Source organism: Festucalex cinctus, chromosome 2 (genome assembly GCF_051991245.1).
Source record: "Festucalex cinctus isolate MCC-2025b chromosome 2, RoL_Fcin_1.0, whole genome shotgun sequence".
Taxonomy (NCBI): Eukaryota; Metazoa; Chordata; class Actinopteri; order Syngnathiformes; family Syngnathidae; genus Festucalex; species Festucalex cinctus.
Window position 1 is genome coordinate 26,232,269 of NC_135412.1, and position 18,953 is coordinate 26,251,221.

General features: G+C 42.8%; 1 protein-coding gene across 7 annotated transcripts; it reads right to left on the bottom strand.

Moving 5' to 3' along the window:
- LOC144014312 (poly(rC)-binding protein 3-like) lies at positions 1-15,492 on the bottom strand. Of its 7 annotated transcripts, XM_077514050.1 has the most exons (14): positions 15,285-15,492; positions 12,115-12,171; positions 10,285-10,448; positions 10,170-10,193; positions 10,059-10,091; positions 9,727-9,843; positions 6,723-6,854; positions 6,522-6,650; positions 5,915-6,058; positions 4,122-4,163; positions 2,366-2,444; positions 1,875-1,933; positions 1,547-1,716; positions 1-244 (listed from the first exon to the last, which is right to left on the bottom strand). In XM_077514050.1, the coding sequence occupies exons 3-14, from the start codon at positions 10,357-10,359 to the stop codon at positions 190-192; spliced, it is 1,059 nt and encodes a 352-aa protein (XP_077370176.1). In that variant the 5' UTR covers positions 10,360-10,448; positions 12,115-12,171; positions 15,285-15,492; the 3' UTR covers positions 1-189. The 7 variants fall into 7 exon arrangements, with proteins under 7 accessions (XP_077370176.1, XP_077370179.1, XP_077370178.1 ...); XM_077514053.1 differs by lacking the exon at positions 12,115-12,171 and having other exon boundaries at positions 1,875-1,930; positions 2,366-2,441; positions 15,285-15,490; XM_077514052.1 differs by lacking the exon at positions 12,115-12,171 and having other exon boundaries at positions 2,366-2,441; positions 15,285-15,490.
- Between the last annotated feature and the right edge of the window lie 3,461 nt (positions 15,493-18,953).

Consider the following 18,953-nt stretch of genomic DNA (forward strand, 5'->3'; position numbering starts at 1 on the left):
TTTTCTTTCATTTTTTTTTTTTTTTTTTTTTTTAATTGGCTCTCTGAAATCAAAGAGAGCTCACGGCCCTCGCTGGTGTGTGGCGGACCAGGGCGGCCGGTGCTCAGGGTTTTCGGAGAGCCAGAGCCAGAGTCCGGAGGGCGTCGTCAGTCGTTGGAAAGGGCCAGATGGAAGAGCCAGTCAGGGAGCTCAGGATGTGGTCATGGAGGATGGGTCGTTCCACATGGCTGCCACGTCTCGGAATCTGCACCATCAAAGTGACCGAGTTGGCTACATTTGATTGATATGGCCCACCCGGCTCTTTACATAATATGAAATAGTCATATACAGCAACCAACATTTTCAAGTGTGATGAAAACTGCCACGCCAACAGGTAGCGGGATCTATTTCTAGCAATGCCCTCTGACCCCTTACAGATTGAAACCAAGTACAGAGGTGTCCGCTATTGCCCAAATTGGCTTCTTTTATTCACCTACATTCCAAAGAAGAGTGGTGAAATCAAGTCTTCTTTGTTGATGAACAGAACATTGGGAATGAATGTCAACTGCTGTTTGGACCTAAATTGGTACTGTTTAGTCATTAACTCATTCACTGTCAGCCATTTTGACTGAAGCAACTCCCTCCGCTCCGGACTGTTTTACTGGATTTTGACTGATTTTGCAAGGCCTACAGAATATTGTGTTCTATTGCTAGAAAAACATGGAACCTACCAAAAGAAAGATTAGAGTCTCTTCTTTCATCAAGATAAAAGTACATTTCTATCTGTTTCCATTTTGCAGCAATTAGCACTAGAATATAAGAATATAATATAAGTTTCATCATTATTCACAAATATGTTTAGAACTGTGGGGAAATCAGCTTGTTTGTAACATGGCAAAGATTGCGTTCCCTCGCAAAACAACTTTGCGTTCCCTCGCAATCTTTGCGTTCGAATGCAAAGTTGTTTTGTGAGGGAACGCAAAGTTGTTTTTTTCACCTACCATGTCACCTTAGCTGCGCCATAAACACTTCCGGGTCATCTTCCATGTGAACAAAAGCGACGTGTAAACAAAGCAGTGGAAAAATACATGCTCCATCCTAGTCGCTTTTGTTCACATGGAAGATGACCCGGAAGTGTTTACGGCGCAGCTAAGGTGACATGGTAGGCGGAAAAAAAAACTTTGCGTTCCCTCGCAAAACAATTTTGCGTTCGAACAAAAAGATTGCGTTTGCGAGTGAACGCAAAGTTTTTTTTTTTGCTACCATGTCACCTTAGGGGCTCCCTACAATCAACCTTTCCTGCCAAGCCTGATTGATGTGTGTTGAAAATTTCACGTTTTCGCACGTTTAGACCATCAAAAAAAAACAATTTTATTATTTCATTTATTTGTAAAAGAAAAAACACAATATAAAACAATATTCTATGTTGAATAGAAAGGAGCAGAAAGAAGACAAATCTTACACAAATCGCAGATCACACACCGTCTGTTGGGCTCCATTATCTATTAACCCCTCTTCTACTTCATTTGGAGGAAGCTTGAGTGTAGCACACGACAAGCGTGTTTACCTTGCATTGATGAGGTACTGGGCCAGGCTTATGTTGGCGGGGGTCCCTGTGATGGTGATCTGGCGCTCCGATGACCCTTCCATGGCATTAGCAATTTTGATCTGTGCCCCAGACATCTGACGGATCTCGTTGATTTTGGTTCCCTGGCGTCCAATTATGCAGCCTATTAGCTGGGAAAAGAACAGGGGCGGGACTTAGAACAGCCATGGCATGGACTTGTTGGTTTTTCTTTCTTTCTTTGCCAGGGTTGTAATAGACCACAATATAGCCCATGTTCATGAATTGACATCACAAATTGTAAACTCAACTTGATTTATTTGATACTCACATCATTTGGAATGGTGAGTTCATGAGTACTGGCCTGGTTACTGGCATCCAGACCTGCTGCTGACCACACCGGGAGGGGGAAGAGGAGGAGAGGGAGAGTACATAAAATACAATTGGACATATTGCGTGGAACTCATTCCTCATTTACTGGGCCCCCGGGCACTCATCAGAACAGCGGAAAGTCATTAAGACACTTGCATCATTTAAAGAAAGGATGCTATGGGGGTAAAAACAAAACAAAACAAAAAAACAAACAAAAAAAACCTCAACATCAACAAGAGCAGACCACCAGCAGGCCATGTCCGAGGCAGAGCAAAAGGAGGAAGACAACAAGAAGAAGGAGGTGGAGGAGAAAAGAAGAAGCAGAAGAAAAAGAAGAAGAAGAAGAAGAGATGAAAAAGTGTCAGAGAAAGAGAATGTGTTGACTTCTACAGGTACAAGCGAGAAGAAGGAGTTTCGGTCAAGAGGGTTGTCGTGTAGGTGGGTACGTACCGGGAAAGGCAGGGGTGGTCTGTCCGAGGGGGGTAAAGGGGGTTTGCTGCATAGCCAACTGGTGGAGCTTGCTCAACTGCTGAGGGGGGGAGGAGGAGGACAGCAAAGCTATGAGGTCATCGTTAAAAACACGTTTGCGCACACACACATACGCACGCACACCCACACAGAGGTCTGTCTGAAAGGTTACGAGTCAAGATAGGATCTGAGGAAACAAAAACGTGAAGGTAAAGACAATCATAAAGGGCTTGGCCTGAGTTTGTTGTTGTGGAGATTCAAGCATCTCCAATTCTATATTTTATTTTTAAAATGTTTTAACCCCTGCGTGAAAGCATGAGGGTGAGGAATCTGGATTATGGATAAAATATACAAGCTCCTTTTCTTTGTGGAGTGGTGCTGAGCAAGAACACATTACGTTCTGGCAAGGATCCAAATCATGGTGGAGATACATGAATGAACTTTCATTTGTCAAAGTTGCATCATGCAGCAACCAACCTGATCCAGCAGATGGCGCTACGACTTTCCTATGCACAGTCAGGGATCTCTTTTAGTAGACATGCACTAGATCAGGGGTGTCAAACTCATATTAGCTCAGGGGCCACATGGAGGAAAATATATTCGCAAGTGGGCCGGATCGGTAAAATTGTACATAATTTTTAAAACATTGCCGTCAATGACATGCAGATTTTCGCTATTTGTGGGCCAGCCCTAAATTGCGGGGCGCATCTGTACAAATATTGTCCCAAAAAAATAACAAGAATGCAAATGGACGCGGCAACACTTTGCCCGTATGAGTTCCAACTTCCAGGCGTGTTATATCTCCCGATTTTGCATAAACTTGTATATTGTTCACTGAATGCATTGTGTGCCGGGTGCCGTTAATGAAGTTATAAGGACGTTAATCCTTATCATACATGTAGTTGAATGTGTGTCTTATTCAGCATGTTTGTGTTTGATTCATGTTTTTTTATTTTTTAAACAAACTAACTTTAAATTGTGTTTAAAATAACGACATTCAGAGCAATTCCATGTACAAGTTGCATTGCTCAACTGAGACTTACTTGTGTAATTCTGAATTTATAAGCTTTGATTGTGGCCGGCTGATTAATTGGGCCGACATTACTTTTTTTGTTTTTTTTAACTTTACAAAACTATCTCGCGGGCCGGATAAAACCCCATTGCGGGCCTGATCCGGCCCCCGGGCCTTATGTTTGACACCCCTGCACTAGATGCTAGCATCTCATTTTTCATGTCGGGGCAAGTCGAGATAGGATGTTTGTAAATTTTATAGACAAGCGACTCCTCCCTGGATGTTGTTTAGCTTTGGTGGCGTCCTACTTTCATTGATTTTGCATTAATAAACCGGTTCTCAATGGCTGTGGTCATTCTGTTGCAGGTAGAGATGAGCATCTTGGTGTCAAGATGCAGTCAACATGTTACGCAGTGCCAATGTTCATGTTGAACTTGGACGACAAAGTCGATGCATGCATAGTGTGTCCGAAAGCAGAAGCTAATGATGCGATTAGTTGGCATTGTGAGCTGCAGGCAGGCCAAGCCCCCTGAGGTTTAACAGAGAACAGACAGAAGGAAGTCAAGAGTCTTCACAGTCAAAAGATAGAGTAGGAATTACATGGCAGATATAAGACCAAGATTAATATTAGCATTGAATATTAATAAAGGAAGAAGGGGAGGTGCTGATGTGATTCCGAGAGAGCTTTATATGCAATGTGGAGCGCCTGGTTTGGCGAGCACTCACATCTGGATGTGGGATGGCATACTGTCCTTGGATGGTGTAAGCCTGCAAACATCAAACGGAGACCTTGTTTTTTTAATACTGTATTGTTAAAAGTTGGTGCAACACCCATAAAACATCCGTCTTCAATGTACTAGGTACTGGATGGGAATTTTCATTTTTTCACCAGAAAAGCATGCAATATACTGTTAAATGTTGTCATGTTGGCTTATCATCACTCAAATCCAGTTGAATTATATCAATATGGGTTGACTGTAACGAGGGAGGGGAGGTGGTGGAGGGAGGGAGTAAGAGAGGGAGGAGTTATGTGATTGGTCTGCGAATGGCTTGGCGGAGTGGTTCGGCTAAATTTCATTTCAGCATTAAAGACAGCAGCTGGAGTGATCAAATCAATTACATCTGGTCTGCATCATTAGTTGGTAGTTTTGCAGACAACCCAGTGTTAAACCAATAAATTAAAAAAAGCTAATGTGGCCTGCAATATATGGTTAATAAGAAACACAATATGGATTTTGTTTGGTTTAGCCGGCAGTTTGCCTCTCTGTATTGCCCTTTTATGTGTTGTTTCACTGTTGCAATGACACTGAACTGAGCTCAGTCCATCAATGGTTCATGTGCGGACTAGGATTGTAGCTCTCGAGATTTGTCTTGGTCTCTCAAGACCTGTCTCGAGACTACTTTTTAAGGGTTCATCTCGGAATTGAAGGCATTTTACTTGGTTTTGAATTGGTCTCAGACAGGGCGGACTCGGGATGTTTTAAGAAGACCGGTCGACACCAGGCCAGTACTACTGTGATCAATGAGAAACGCAAAATACAGGTAGTGGAGTGGCACACCCCCAGGACAGCGAGAGCGGATGAAGACAACTGGAGATGAAAAATTTGAAAAACTGTCAGCAAACTCATCAGTAATTAAGTTTGTTATCCAGAAGTTCATTTGCCAAGCAACATGTAAGCGGAAACATCCCAAAACAACATAGACTGGTATTTTGTTGTCTTTGTTTTTTGGTGATTTTTCTTAGAATGTTACAGTCTTATGACAAACAGCTAAAGGATAGCTTGTTGAAACTTGAGAATGTCAGTAGAACGATAGAGAGAGGAAAAAAAACAAAACAACTTAACCTCTGGATCAGGTCGTCTCTTTTCTCCAATTTTTTCAGCCCTCTACACTCAAGCCATCTCTTCAATTGAACATTGTATGTTCTTTGATGTCTATACCAGTGAACTTGGCACCAGGGATATCATTCTCTGACACAATTAGTAGATTTAGCGCAGTAGACATCTCGCTAGTAGACTGTTTATATCCGTTCTAGCATGACTGTCCCACCGTGTTTGACCCCCTCACTAGCCTCATGAATAAGTGTGCAGGTGACATATATTGTGCGGTGCCCCATTAAACCAATGAAGGTCCCATAATGCACTGGAATTATTGTATTGAAGTCGAGACATGTTGACATTTGCCATTTTGTTTTGCCGATTCTGTTTTAGGACAGCATGAACATTTTTCTGTTCTGTTTTTGGCGCTCATAAATCATTTTGTGCGCTGGCCCATCTCCCTGCGAAGTTAATGGAGTTTTATTCCAACCCGGAATAATAGACCGCAGACAAAGCCTTAATGACTCCAGTGATGCCTTTTTATCCCAGGTCCAAGCTGATGGATAGCAGTGAGGGCACATCGGACAGCGGTGATAGTTTCATGCTCGTGGAGGGGGCAGGTGGGGGAGTGAGGGTGGGTGGGGATTGTGTGGACGTGGAGGGAAGCGGGGTTGGTTGAATAAAACCTGGTGCGACACTAACAGGCAGTGGCTGGTGCTGCAGTAAGAGGCTGAGGTTGGCTGTGGACGCCCCCAGTGGGTCTGCTCTTACCTGGCCACCTGAAAAAATGACAGGGGTGGAGGCAGGCTTGGGGCGGTAGGGGATTGTGGCACCTTTCGGTGGGGACTGAGGAGAGCGAGGGTGGGGGAAGGAGTGAGAAGTGGAGAGAGGGTTAGAGAAGAAGAAAAAAAGAGCATCAAGTGAGACCGAGAGGGACAGTGCCTGCCTGGGGGAAGACCTGTGACACAAAAGTGCTCTTCACTGTGCACATGCTGACATCATTTGCGATTCACCTGGAACATCACTTTCAACTGGATAATGATGACGCTACACGCTAAAAACAACCCCCTGAACACTCGAGAGACTTACAGCCGCAAGTGTCCTGGCATCCATGTTGGGTGCCATCATGATGGCGCGCTGGACAACTGCTAGTGCAGACAGTTCATTCAACATTATTCATATGCCATGATCATTAATTAGCAATCAACATTGTGCTCTGGCCCCGTAGTAGAAATGTGACTAATATGTGGCAATCCAAATGGTTGTAGCTCCATACAGTCACAGTGCAGAATACTCGCAGCGACCGTACCTCCAGCATCACCACACATATCTGTTTGACACACTGTATGATGGCCTCCGGCGCCCCGGAAATGGTCACCGCCCTCTCTGTTGAGTTGGGAAGCATGTCGCCCGCCACCTGGACCTGAGCGCCAGTGGACTGCAGGGAGGAAGGAAGAGAACGGACGTGTTTGCGTTTGCTGACTGGGACTTGGGCTTATCTTCAAGATACCTCTCTCATCTCTTTGATTTTGGAGCCCCCTTTGCCAATGAGTGAGCCACACTGGCTGGCTGGAACCACAAGCCTGAGGGTCACAGGGGGTTTGCTGGTGGCAGGACTGTTGCTCATAGAGTTGATGATATCCTGGAATGACATGGTTGGAAGGTTACAGACCATTTCAGAATGTTTGTAAACAAGCACCAGGATGCTTTTGCTGACTACCGCTGACATGAAGAGAAACCATGACTTATACGTATGTCTTGCAGTGCCAGATGGTTTGTAAAAATTAAATATTTACTCAGTAGTAGCCATTCCAAAGGGACAGACGGAAAAACTGTCATCATCTACTTTGTGTTGTTATTCCTTTGGTTGGGTTGTCTTTCAGTAATGAAATATCCCATATAGGAAGAGAATGCACTTGAGTGAGTCTTTCTATCAGTAATATGCATCCTGGCCTGTCAAGAATCCAACCTGGTATGAAAACAGTCCATCCTCGGCTTCGTTAGCTTTCTCGTCCTTTCTAAAATATGCGCTTCAAATGGGCAGATTGAACTTCCGTGACTGAGTGACCTCACTCAGTCACAAAGTGCACTGGACTCCACCCCCTCAGGATAAAGGCTTGTCACACCCACAGAAATTCGAGAAGATGCGCCTTTTCTTTTTCTTTTTCTTTTTTACGGATTCATTCTATTTTTGAAGGACATGTACTGACAGCATTTCTCGAAGGACTGTTTTGTCAATGAATGCCAGTTCAGAGCTGGATTTGCAACTCATTTAAACAAAGAGAATGGATTCCAAACGTAAAAGATGTCAGTTGTTAACATTTGGTTTTGATTTACGCTTCCTTTCTATCCTTTAAATTTGAGATGTGCCATATCATACCTTCTATTATATTACCGCTGCATCTTTAGTTCCTATTTGTCATGTGGAGGTTGTTTGATTACCCTGTTACTGTTAAAGTTAAGAGGAAACACGAGCTACAATATGTGCAAGATTAAGACGCATGTAACGGTTCATCACCCTCTGCCATCTTTTTTTTCTCTTCCCCCTCCTGTTGGAATGTTTGGGTATTCCCTTTTTCCTTTGTGTGGATTTAACCAGATGCCACGACTGGATTGAAAGTTCTTTTGAAATAAATCAACCAGAACACCAATGAATGGAACAGTCGAAAGAGTGATCCCCAGCGGTGACAATCGGAATTACCCTCATGTACATTGTACAATTTATACACGCATATAAGTAACATAATTCTTGGCATGCTACGGACCTTATATGTTCTGAACAAATCAAGTGATTTATGTTGTGTTTTCTCTGTGTACAAATGTGACGCTTACGTGTGTACCTCAAATGAATGGTGGATGTCATTTAGTTTCGCTAAATAGGAAAAGTTTAGGAAACTGAATAGTTTCACGTTGTTATGGTTAACTTTTCAAAACATGCCAAGGATATGTGCTTGTGGAAGGACATGACTTGTCAAATCTGGCAAAATTGTAAGTAATTTTTACCTTAAAGTTACCGGTTTGACTCAGACGCAGGAACCAGGCGGAGCTTGGGACTCAGAAGGCTACTTTGCATATTGCCATCTTGTTTTGCACCGGCTTGAAAGGACGGTGGAAGACAGTGAGGAGTGAAAGACGAGCACGGTGCATGCATGGCTAGTGCGAAACTGCAACGCAACTGCTTTGCACCCACAAAAAGTACGAGAATATGCTCAGATGATTTTATATCAGGTAGTTTTTCTCTTATTCATATACAGTGGGTCACCACATTAACCTCTGATTGTAAATTCCAGGCAGACGTTATGAATGTGCCATATTATCTATAGTGAAACAACAAGTTAACGATTTAACAAGATTATCACAACACGAACTCAGGCTTGATCTCTGCTGAGGAATGTGTTGTAAACGTGCGGTCTGTGTTAGCAGCTAGCAAGCGAATATAGCTTGAAGACTTCCATATACAGCAAAACAATTTCATCATTGACAATTTACATCATGAAAGTAGTGATCGATGTGTTGTTTCAACCTAAAACAACATACCTCAAGCTTCCACTTGCACTTTGTCCTCCAACCAATTCTATTTTTTTGTAGCTAGTAGGGGTGTGAATTGCCTATACCTGACGATTCGATTCGTATCACGATTCACAGGTCACGATTCGATTCGATACCGATTAATCCCGATACGAATGGCCACGATTCGATACCGATTAATCCCGATACGAATTTATAAGTCGATTGTTGCGATTTTTTTCCATTCAAATTTAGAAAATACTATCAGTAAATTTGTACATGTACACTGTAAGATTTGTATGAATATATTTATCTAAAACTTGAGGCTTATAACCGTGAGCCACTGTACACAAACAGTTTGCAATCTGTTTCACATTTGAACAGCATTAAAATAAAAATATTAAGGCTTAATGTGCCGTTCATATAACATTCTTCCATGCTCAAGGTGTGAATCCTAAAAAAAAAAAAAAAAAAAAAAAAAAAAAAAAAAAAAAAAAAAAAAAAAATCGATTCTGCCGATTATTGAATCGATTCGAGAATCGCGCGATGTAGTATCGCGATATATCGCCGAATCGATTTTTTTTTTTAACACCCCTAGTAGCTAGCGGGTCCAAACAACTGGTTTCAATGAGTCGCAGTCATGTAGTGTCCAACTCGGGACGTTTTTGTGACACTTGACAGATTTCCCACCTTTTAAACAAAAACGCTCGCTGAAAATCAAGCTCTCTACATTCGTTATGGGGGGCTTGTACTCCGGGAGGCGGAATAGGAGCTAAGCAGTGATGTCAGCTAGAAGGGTCTATGCCACAAAAACCTTCCATTTCAACATGTGTTTATTATGGTGCTTGGAGACATTTCTTTTTATACATGAAATACTGCTGGGTTTAAAAAGATATTCAGTCAATTTTACACCATTTTGTTCCCACCTATCTGAACTGCACCAAGGAGGGAAATTTCTGAGAGTACAGTAAATGTTGCTTTTGTGAAAGCACAGTTGGAGCTGTTACCTCCTCAAATTTGTAGGCTATCATTGCGAAGGCCTTGAAGATGGCGTCTGTTGGCCCAGTGATGGTGACGATCCGTTCGGGGCAGTTGCCTTCTGAGATGTTGATGCGAGCTCCGCTCTGTATAGCAGCACATGTTCATCTAAGAGCAAGAAACTACAGTGGTACCTTGACTTACAAGTGCCCCAACTTACAAGTTTATGGAGTTGCTTTTCATCAATTTTGCTTTGTATGGTGAGCCAATTTTTTTCTTGAGCTGATTTACTAACTCATAAATCAAGGTACCATTCATTTAGGTTTTAAAAGAAGGTGCCTGCATAAAAACCTCTACGTACGTCTTCACGCATTTTCTTCACCGTCTCCCCTTTCTGGACATGAGAAAGTCCATTCAGATGTTATTGCTCAAGCAAAATATTTCATTGAAAATATGATCTGATGGCAATTACCTTCCCTATGATGCTTCCAACCTCCTGCAGAGACACAAACGTACAAAAAAAAGTTAGCTTGTTCCCTGGCTGCTTTCTAAGATGTGATTATTGGAGCTCCGAGCATCGATCGCACCTTGCCATGCATCAGCAGCCGAATGGTAAGGGTCACATTCAGTCCACCTTCTGACTGGACCTTGATGGGCTCCATGTTGGATTTGAAAGGAAAGGGGTGTGGACAAGTCAGAGAGGAGTTGAGGGCAAGTGGGGCTGTGAGGGTGCAGTAGGCCAATGGGTCACCTGCAAGGAAAACACGGACGACATCACACGTGTCAGTCTGAAACTCTTTTGTCAGTGAATCAGAAACTGAAGTAGGGACATTTTCTGTTTTCTGCATGCAATATGCTCAATTTGAAAAAAAATAAATAAATTCTGTAGTCTTTTGTTGAACATGTTAAACTAACGTAATGACTTGTTTTAACTGGTGTAATAGAAGGCATTTAGTACAAGGTAAGTATATGTATTTTTCCATCATGCTATCTCATTTGTAAGATTTGGAAAAGAGGCTTTATCCGTGACGAACCATCCAATTTTTCCCTTATTTTATTTTTATTTTTTTTTAAATCAAGCCCTACCTATTCAGATACAGGTTCAACCTCATAACTAATGATGTCAGGCTCCAGTTACAAGGGTGACCACAGGAGGGAGCTCTGGACCATAATGCCAAGCACCCAGCCAGAATGGGACAAAACAGTCAAACGGCTGGCACGATCTAATGACACCATTTACCCACTGATAGTTTGTAAAAATGGTTGTTTTAATGTCCAGAGATGAAAGATGGCTCATTACAGACTCATTTGTGATGAAAACGTGTGCATTTTACCTGTCATGGGGAATTAAATTCATAATGTGCTGTATATTTATGTTGCACACCATACAGAGACCCAGACCACAAATAGAGATGAAGTCAGTCAGAAACAAGTGATTGGGAGTTGCTATACTCAGTCTGGGGGTTTGCTACGTTGCTCAAGGGCACTTTTCACAGCTGTAATGGAACTGAAAACCCTCCATTTCAACAAATGAGCTACTGTAAGGCTAATTTTAACATGCTCTTGATGTTGCGGTGTTGGGATTTTTTCAATTTTATTTCAGTGAGGTCTGCGTAATGCATCGCACGTTAAAAATGATGCTTGGTTTGAAAATGGAAGCAAAGCTCCTGAAGCAGCTGACCTTGACCTCGCCAATCGGAGGCGGAGAGGAAAACACATTTGCAGTTTTTATTTCACCTGGCCCAGCTGCGTTTTGCTGCTGCATCTGTCAATGTGCCATCTGCCTGCCAATTAGCTGCGTTGTAATCAAACTGTCCTCAAGTAACTCACCTAATCAACTCCTGCCCTGGCGTTTTTTTTTTTTTTTTTTAATTGCAAGAAATCAACACGCTCCTTGATTAAAAGCACTGAGTAGCCAGCTGTTTGCCAGGGGAAAAAAAGCTACTGATGTTGATTGCTTGTATAAATAATCGCAGGATTTGATGTTGAATGATCAAGAAACCGCCTCATGGCTAATCATGACATCCGAGCTTGGAAGACTTTACCAGTGCTATCTGGTGAGCTACATATTCATGTTCCATAGTTGCAGCAGTCTCATTGTCTCATCTTTGTTAAACTGCTATGCTGCATGCATGCATGCATGGCTTGGTTGCAGGCCAGAGGAGAAGCAAGAGATAAGGGCAGGGATTCTATCGCCAGCTGTCTCTCCAATCTCCCAGAGGAGACCAGATTACATCAAAAGCCTTAATCCGGGTTTAAGACTCCATCCAGTGGTGCAGGTCCTCACCAGGGAGGGGGGAGGCAGAGCACATCTAAGTGCTGCACTCTGTAAGTTGCTTGATGTAGTTGAGCCCGTGGGTCAGTGTCCTCTTCACACACACACATATGCATTTATGGGTTCCATAAAATCATCATACCTTCAAAGCACTTGCTCAACTGTGATTCAAACACTGGAAGCTGTAGATTCAGGTCAACTAAAAAAAAACAAAAAACTCCAATTTGAATAGTGTTGAGAGCATACAGGAGAATGAGGTCAAGCCCCGTGAATCATTTGGCCCATTGGGCGAAAACCTTGCAGCAAATGCTCTTTTGATTCGGGAGTGTTTGCCTCTACTTTGATCATTCTAGTCCAAAACATTTGACAAGTATCCACTTGTATTTGCAAATGTTCCTCCCCCGCGCCAGGCAGGACGTTGGGGGGACGGCAGGGAATTTTTCATGACATCTGATGGGGAAAGTGGGTCATGCTCGCTCGGTGTTGCGGCGCTGCTAGCCTCCTCCTCTATGGCGGCTATTGAATTAATCACGCTTTACGCTCGGCTGGGCAACACAGTGCACAAAATGCAACCCCCGCTTTCCTCCCCAATTCGCCTGTGTCTGATTGCCATGCACAGAAAAGACTTGCGCATTGCTGTTGAAGAAAGATGAACCGCGGGCCTTGTCTCTTTATGTCTTGGCTTCCATTTCTGCTCGTGTAACAATGAGGAGATGCTGCTTTTGGTGAGGAGCTGCTGATGTGTAAATGATGCAAAAGCACCCCTGGCCGGAAAGGACTGGGCTCATTTCATACCCAAGACCACCTCTCTTAGTTCCGTTGGTGATGAAGGAATCTTGCATTAAGAGCTCGGGGATGTTGCAAAACAAGTCACAACAAGTAGAGGAGAAGTGGCGCCATATGATCCCCTCCAATCCAAAGACCCCCCGTCATATGTCTAATCCACAAATCAAGGGAGGATCCATCCCACCATGATGCGAGCAAAGACACCAACTGAATATCACTGGTGCCCAAACGATGGTCTGCGGGCCATTTGTGGATCGCTGTCCCATTTTAAGCAGTCCACAGCATATACTAAAATTGGTATTTGCTACTAATAAATTTGTTGTATTGCATAAAGTGTACAGCGTTTCTTAATCTGGAAAAAATGTTATTTATAATTAAACATTTGTCTTCATAATGCTGTTGTGAACCTATAATATGTGCTTTATATGAATCTGCTCAGGTTTTTCTAAAGACTCTGTCATGTATGCAATTGCTTGATTGACTGATTTTCATGTGCTTGATCCTTTAAAACAAAACAAAGAAAAAAAATATCAAAGTGGCATTTTACATTCTTTGATTTTTCTGTATGCAGCCCTCGGAAATTTATCATATTGTCTGTCCATCCATCCATCCATCCATCCATCCATTTTCTTAACCACTTACTCCTCACAAGGGTCGCAGGGGTGCTGGAGCCTGTCCCAGTGTTTAGATTAATTGTAAATGTAGGGCTTTATTTTATCTTTTTTTTTGTGTAAGCAATTGATAATGTTTTATAACTTGGACTAATACTGTGCATTTAAGTAAAATCCATGTTGTGTTTATTTTCATTATTCTTTTTTCCTTCATATGCTATTTTTTTTTTCACAGATTCAATGATATATTATTCAATATAATGACATATCCACATTACCACAATATAAGTTATTGGGGGTAGGACTAGATAAGTTATTTTACATCTTTCTACTCCCTTTGAACATGTGGATTCTGATTTTGCTGGTAATTCTTTTCCTTTTTGGCTTTTATTTTCTCTTTTTCACTTTTATTTAATATTTTGCATTGCATTTTCAATGTTCAATAAACCAAGCCAATACAATAAAATACAAATTTTTAACACCTCTACTGTACCATCGATTAATGTCTTGTACATTCAGAGTGTGTTCATGCAAAGAGTTGCTGATCGAAACTTGACAATTGAACAACAACAAAAAAACAAAAGAGTCAACCTTCCTGCTTTTATCTACCACAGATGCATGTTTGCATGGAAAGATGAAACAGTTCATCATTTGGCCTCAGGCAAACATTGAGTGTGTTCAATGTGTTTCCTCACGTAACTCCGGATGTTTGTGCTCCAATTACGGGTGAACAAAGGGGGTTATGGGAGCCCTCTGGCTGACCTCGTTGATGCATTTTTTTGACATCTTCACGTGAGGACAATCAGCTTTACATTTAAAACATTTCCTTCAGAATTTCTCTTCACTGGTCTATGTGCAACTCTCATCTCGTGTGGGCTTTTGTTACAAGTGCTACGACAGGAGGAGAGTTGTGGTGGTGTGGGGGGGCATCATCCAATGCTACAGCACTATGACAGTGCTTTCAAAAGCTGTCAGTCCACATCAGCGACCCAGAATCCCGATAGCTCAGCCTCGATCATGATCAAAAACTTCCTCAAAGACACTCACGGCAGAGCCAACTCGCGGCAAGTAACGTTCAAAGTATCTGCGAGCGCGCTCGCCTGCAATTGTGGCAGTGGCGGCGGTTACCAGCATCCGTGGCGCACTGTCAAAGGCTTAACCATACAGGCGCACCATGTTGTGCTGTGAAAAAGCTGTCGGCCATTTTAGATTTGCCATCATTTGCAATATGTCAAGTAAGTCGCCACTCCTTTTCGCTTTGAAGCGCGTCGACATTCACGTTGCTTTTTAGGTGTCACACAAGCGCAGGACGTGCTTCCAAAGGCTGCTCTTGTCCTTTCAAGTGTATTTTGACAGCAACGAAGCAGCCCCATTTAACCGCATTCCAGGCTTAACCAACATGGCAGCGCTAATATCAATGTGACGATAATTGCAATAACAATCTCGAGTGACCCATGTGTGCGTTTCAGCACGCCGCAGCGTGAGTCAGTCCAGCTGCAGATACATTCATACTAAATTAAACCCATCAGACTTAAGCAGGATCAAATTAACTACGCAATGAAATTCTCTGGTGAAAGCCCAAATATTTCCACTCTGCATGGGACCTGCTGGCACTGTGGATAAGTTAAGAAAACGTGAACGAGATCTTTTCCGGATGATGAAATGAGATCGTAAGGGCGGCAGAGCATCCGAAAGGTCAATTCATCAATTCGATGGATAAATGCTGATGGCGCCAGACAATGTGCTTCTCCGCTGAAGCAGTTTGACGATTAAGAATTCTAACAACCATCACTATTTATAAATATATACAATACAATAAGTGAAAGCAAAAAAAAAAAAAGATAAAATGAAAACAGCAAGCACCAGATGTTGGCCTTCTATAGCCAAATAAATAGTCACACAAAAACAGTTTTACCTTTCCGTAGGAAGGATGATGTCAACGACCGCCGTTGGTGTAGCTAGATTAAAAAATCGCAAAAAAGGAAAAGGATCCCCACCCTCTTCCTTTTGCTCTCGCCAGGACGACGGGCCACCCGATTGGTCGGCGCCAAGGGGTCACGTGAGTGACCAGCGGAACACGTGACCGGTCTCGAAATTCGACGATTGACATCAACCTGGGCAATGCGAGTTGAGTTGTCATTTGTTTGACATACGGTTTGGTGTAAATAGGTTGCATGATGATGCGTAATCTGGGCGAGCATCACCCACCGTCCTATCAAGACCCTTCGACACCCCCTCTGTTTTTGCTGCAACAAAAGGAGGGCATGCATGCCCACTGAGGCACAAGGGCATCGTAGCGACGTATCTAGGCTTGAGGTGCTCTAAATCACAAAGGTGGCCTCGGGGAACGTTTGGGAGGGTCAAGAAGCCCGAAATCTGATGCCTGCTTGTCATGAAAACATGTCTTTTGGGAGACTTTCACAACTTTTAGGTCTCAATCAGCCCAACACCTCCAAAACTTGAGTAAACACGCTCGGATCTGCTCTGCTCTGCTGCCATGACATGCAGATCCTCTCCTGCTTTTTAATCCGGCTGGCCATGTGTGTGCGCGTGCGTGTGTATGTGTATGGAATTATAGGGTTTGGGAGGCAGCCCATCCAGATTTTCCAATCCAGCACAAATCCAGCCCTCATGTCAGATGGACAGTTGCGTCGATCTTAATCTGACATGATTAGGCTTGGACGGGGATGCGAGCAGAAAGCAAATGTTGTTGGATTAGGGCCAAAGCAGACAATGAAGATCAGCTTTTACCTCATTGACAGTGTGTCTCATAACAGACACGTTGTATTCTCCGATTCATACCTGCAACACACAAATTGCAAATGCACCAATCCGACTGTAAAACGCCCCATGGGACAAACTACAAATAGAGCATTAAATGAGCTCTACATTGAAGAACAGGAGGTGTGGGGGTGTACGATGGCTTGGCCCAGCTTCTCTACGATTCACAGGCCACGTCAGTCAAAAAGTTCTTTATAGTCCAGCCTAGGATTTGACCACAATTAGAAATAAAGGGCGATGTAGTGATGAGAGCCCTTTAACTTTATTGACCCATGCGCCCTCGCCGCATGCCTGCCAATGGCCTCGAGCAAGGTGATGGGCTGCTCCATTAGCAAGCGCCCCACCCCGACCACAGACAGCCGTTAGCATTTGCTCTCGTGTCCTAATGGAGGCAGAAGGGTGTGAAGGACAGGGTGAGCGAGTTGGCAGTCGTAATCAATCCCAACGATTGGCGCCCATGCGAGGGAGGCGACAGCATTGGCCTGAGATGACGCCACTGTCTGTGCAGTGAAATGCAGTCACAAAAGTTGTGGGAAAGTGATGGTTAAAAAAAAATCGTTTGTATATTGTTATTATACGAATCATATCTGGATTGCTCACTAAAATGGTGATGTGGCAACTTGGCTGGACTGAAGCCAGCAACAAATGCACAATCATCACTGATAACATTCAACTTCCTGATTGCCATGTCAAAGTCATCTAAGATTTAATTTCCACAGATTAGTAAACAACAACAGGTTCACAAATGGAATCGGCAGAACAGGTCAAATTGCATTATTCTCCACCATTCATCATTTCTTAAGAATTAATATCACAATTTCTTGTGTCAGTAATCTTAACAGTTAGGAATCAAAATGTATTTTTATAAGCATGAAATGTGGTGTATGCAATGTTTTGAATAAAAAAACCAACCTAATAAAAAGAATTCAATTCAACTGTAAACAAATGTAATGTGGCATCTGTTTTGTGTTGCGTTTATTCCCATTAGCCAGCATCCGAGCACTCGAGTGCATCATCAACTGGTCCTCTAAAAGCATCTGATGCAAGCCAATAGAAACGGCGGCTTCCTAATGGAATTCCTGCCCTGACCCTTTTTGCTGCAGCACGTAATGGGTCCACTTTGCCTGCTGGCAAAAAACAGCCGCATATTCAAACTTGCTCTCTCTTTGCTCGTGTTTTCAAAAACTCTGAATTCATGCTTTGTTAGCGCACGCAAACGGGACACGTCACCATGCAAGTGACCGATACCTTTTTATTTGTGTTCATCGTGCACAGGAACGCTGACACAAGCCATTGAACAACTCCAATAAATCAACAATAGTCTTTTAAACACTGATCTGAATATATGACTGGATTGCTGATAGGCCAAGACTTTTGAAGTCGCGAGATATGCTTAATGAAGTTTACAGGAGGAAATGTGTATATTTTCTGTAAAGAATTATACATGTAATTCAACAAAAGATGCCTCTGCCAATTCTAATATTGGGGTCTAAGTAACTGAGCGATAGAGGAAAACTCAACTCAACTTTATTTATAAAGCGCTTTAAGAACAGGCATTGCTGTATACAAAGTGCTGTACATGAAACATAAATCGGTTGTGCAGTAAAGAATAAGGTAACAGAACAAGAACAAAGCAAACATTTTGGTGCATAAATTTTACATCAGTAAATTAATAAGAAGTAGGCGAGTGAATAAATAAATAAATAAGTAGATTTAAAAATCAAACATCAAATTCATACACACCACAAAACACCAAGAACAAGTCTGATGGTGCACCAAAAGCCAAAGAATAAAGATGTGTTTTAAGACGTCGTTTAAAAGAGGATAACGAGGGGGACTGCCTAATATTTAGTGGAAGGTCGTTCCAAAGGGAGGGACCGGCAACAGCAAAGGCTCGATCCCCTCTAAGCCTCCGCTTTGTCCTTGGTACCTCCAATTGAGTCTGGTCTGCTGACCTGAGGCACCGGGCAGGTGTGTAGGGGTGCAAGAGCTCGGCGAGATAAGGTGGGGCAAGACCATTGAGAGATTTGAAAACAAATAGAAGAATCTTAAAGTGGACTCTAAATTTCACGGGCAGCCAGTGAAGAGAGGCCAGGATAGGGGTTATGTGTTCCCTCTTCTGGGCACCAGTAAGGAGATGAGCAGCAGCATTTTGGACAAGCTGGAGACGTTTGAAGGAGGACTGGCTGATTCCAAAGTAAAGTGCATTACAATAATCCAGCCGAGATGTAACAAAGGCATGGATTACCGTTTCTAAGTGCTGCTGAGATAGGAGATTTTTGACCTTAGCCAGCTGTCTAAGATGAAAAAAGCTGGATTTGACAACAGCGGCAATTTGCTGGTCCAGTTTAAAGTCACTGTCCATCTTGACACCCAGGTTTGAGGCTGTTGGCTTCAGATATTGTGCCAGAGGACCCAAGTCGGCAGGATGAGAAGAGCCGCTGCGACCAAAGACCATAACTTCGCTTTTCTTCTCATTGAAGTTCAAGAAATTTAAAGCCATCCAGGCTTTGATTTCTTCCAGACAGGACAAAAGAGGCCTCAATGAGAAAACGTCCTTTTTACTAAGCGGGACATAGATCTATCATCCGCATAGCAATGAAAAGAAATTCCATGTAAGACTGTAAAACTCTGACACCTGTGATAGTGGAACAATGTCACATTGCAACATGTCCTACTCTTTTATCACTCCAGTTCAGTGCTTTGATCAGAGGTTGCCTTTTTTTGAAGAGCTCTTTGGCTGAACTCGGCTTAGCTCGGCAAGTAACCTTCACATCACAACCTGTGTGAATGCAGTACGGCA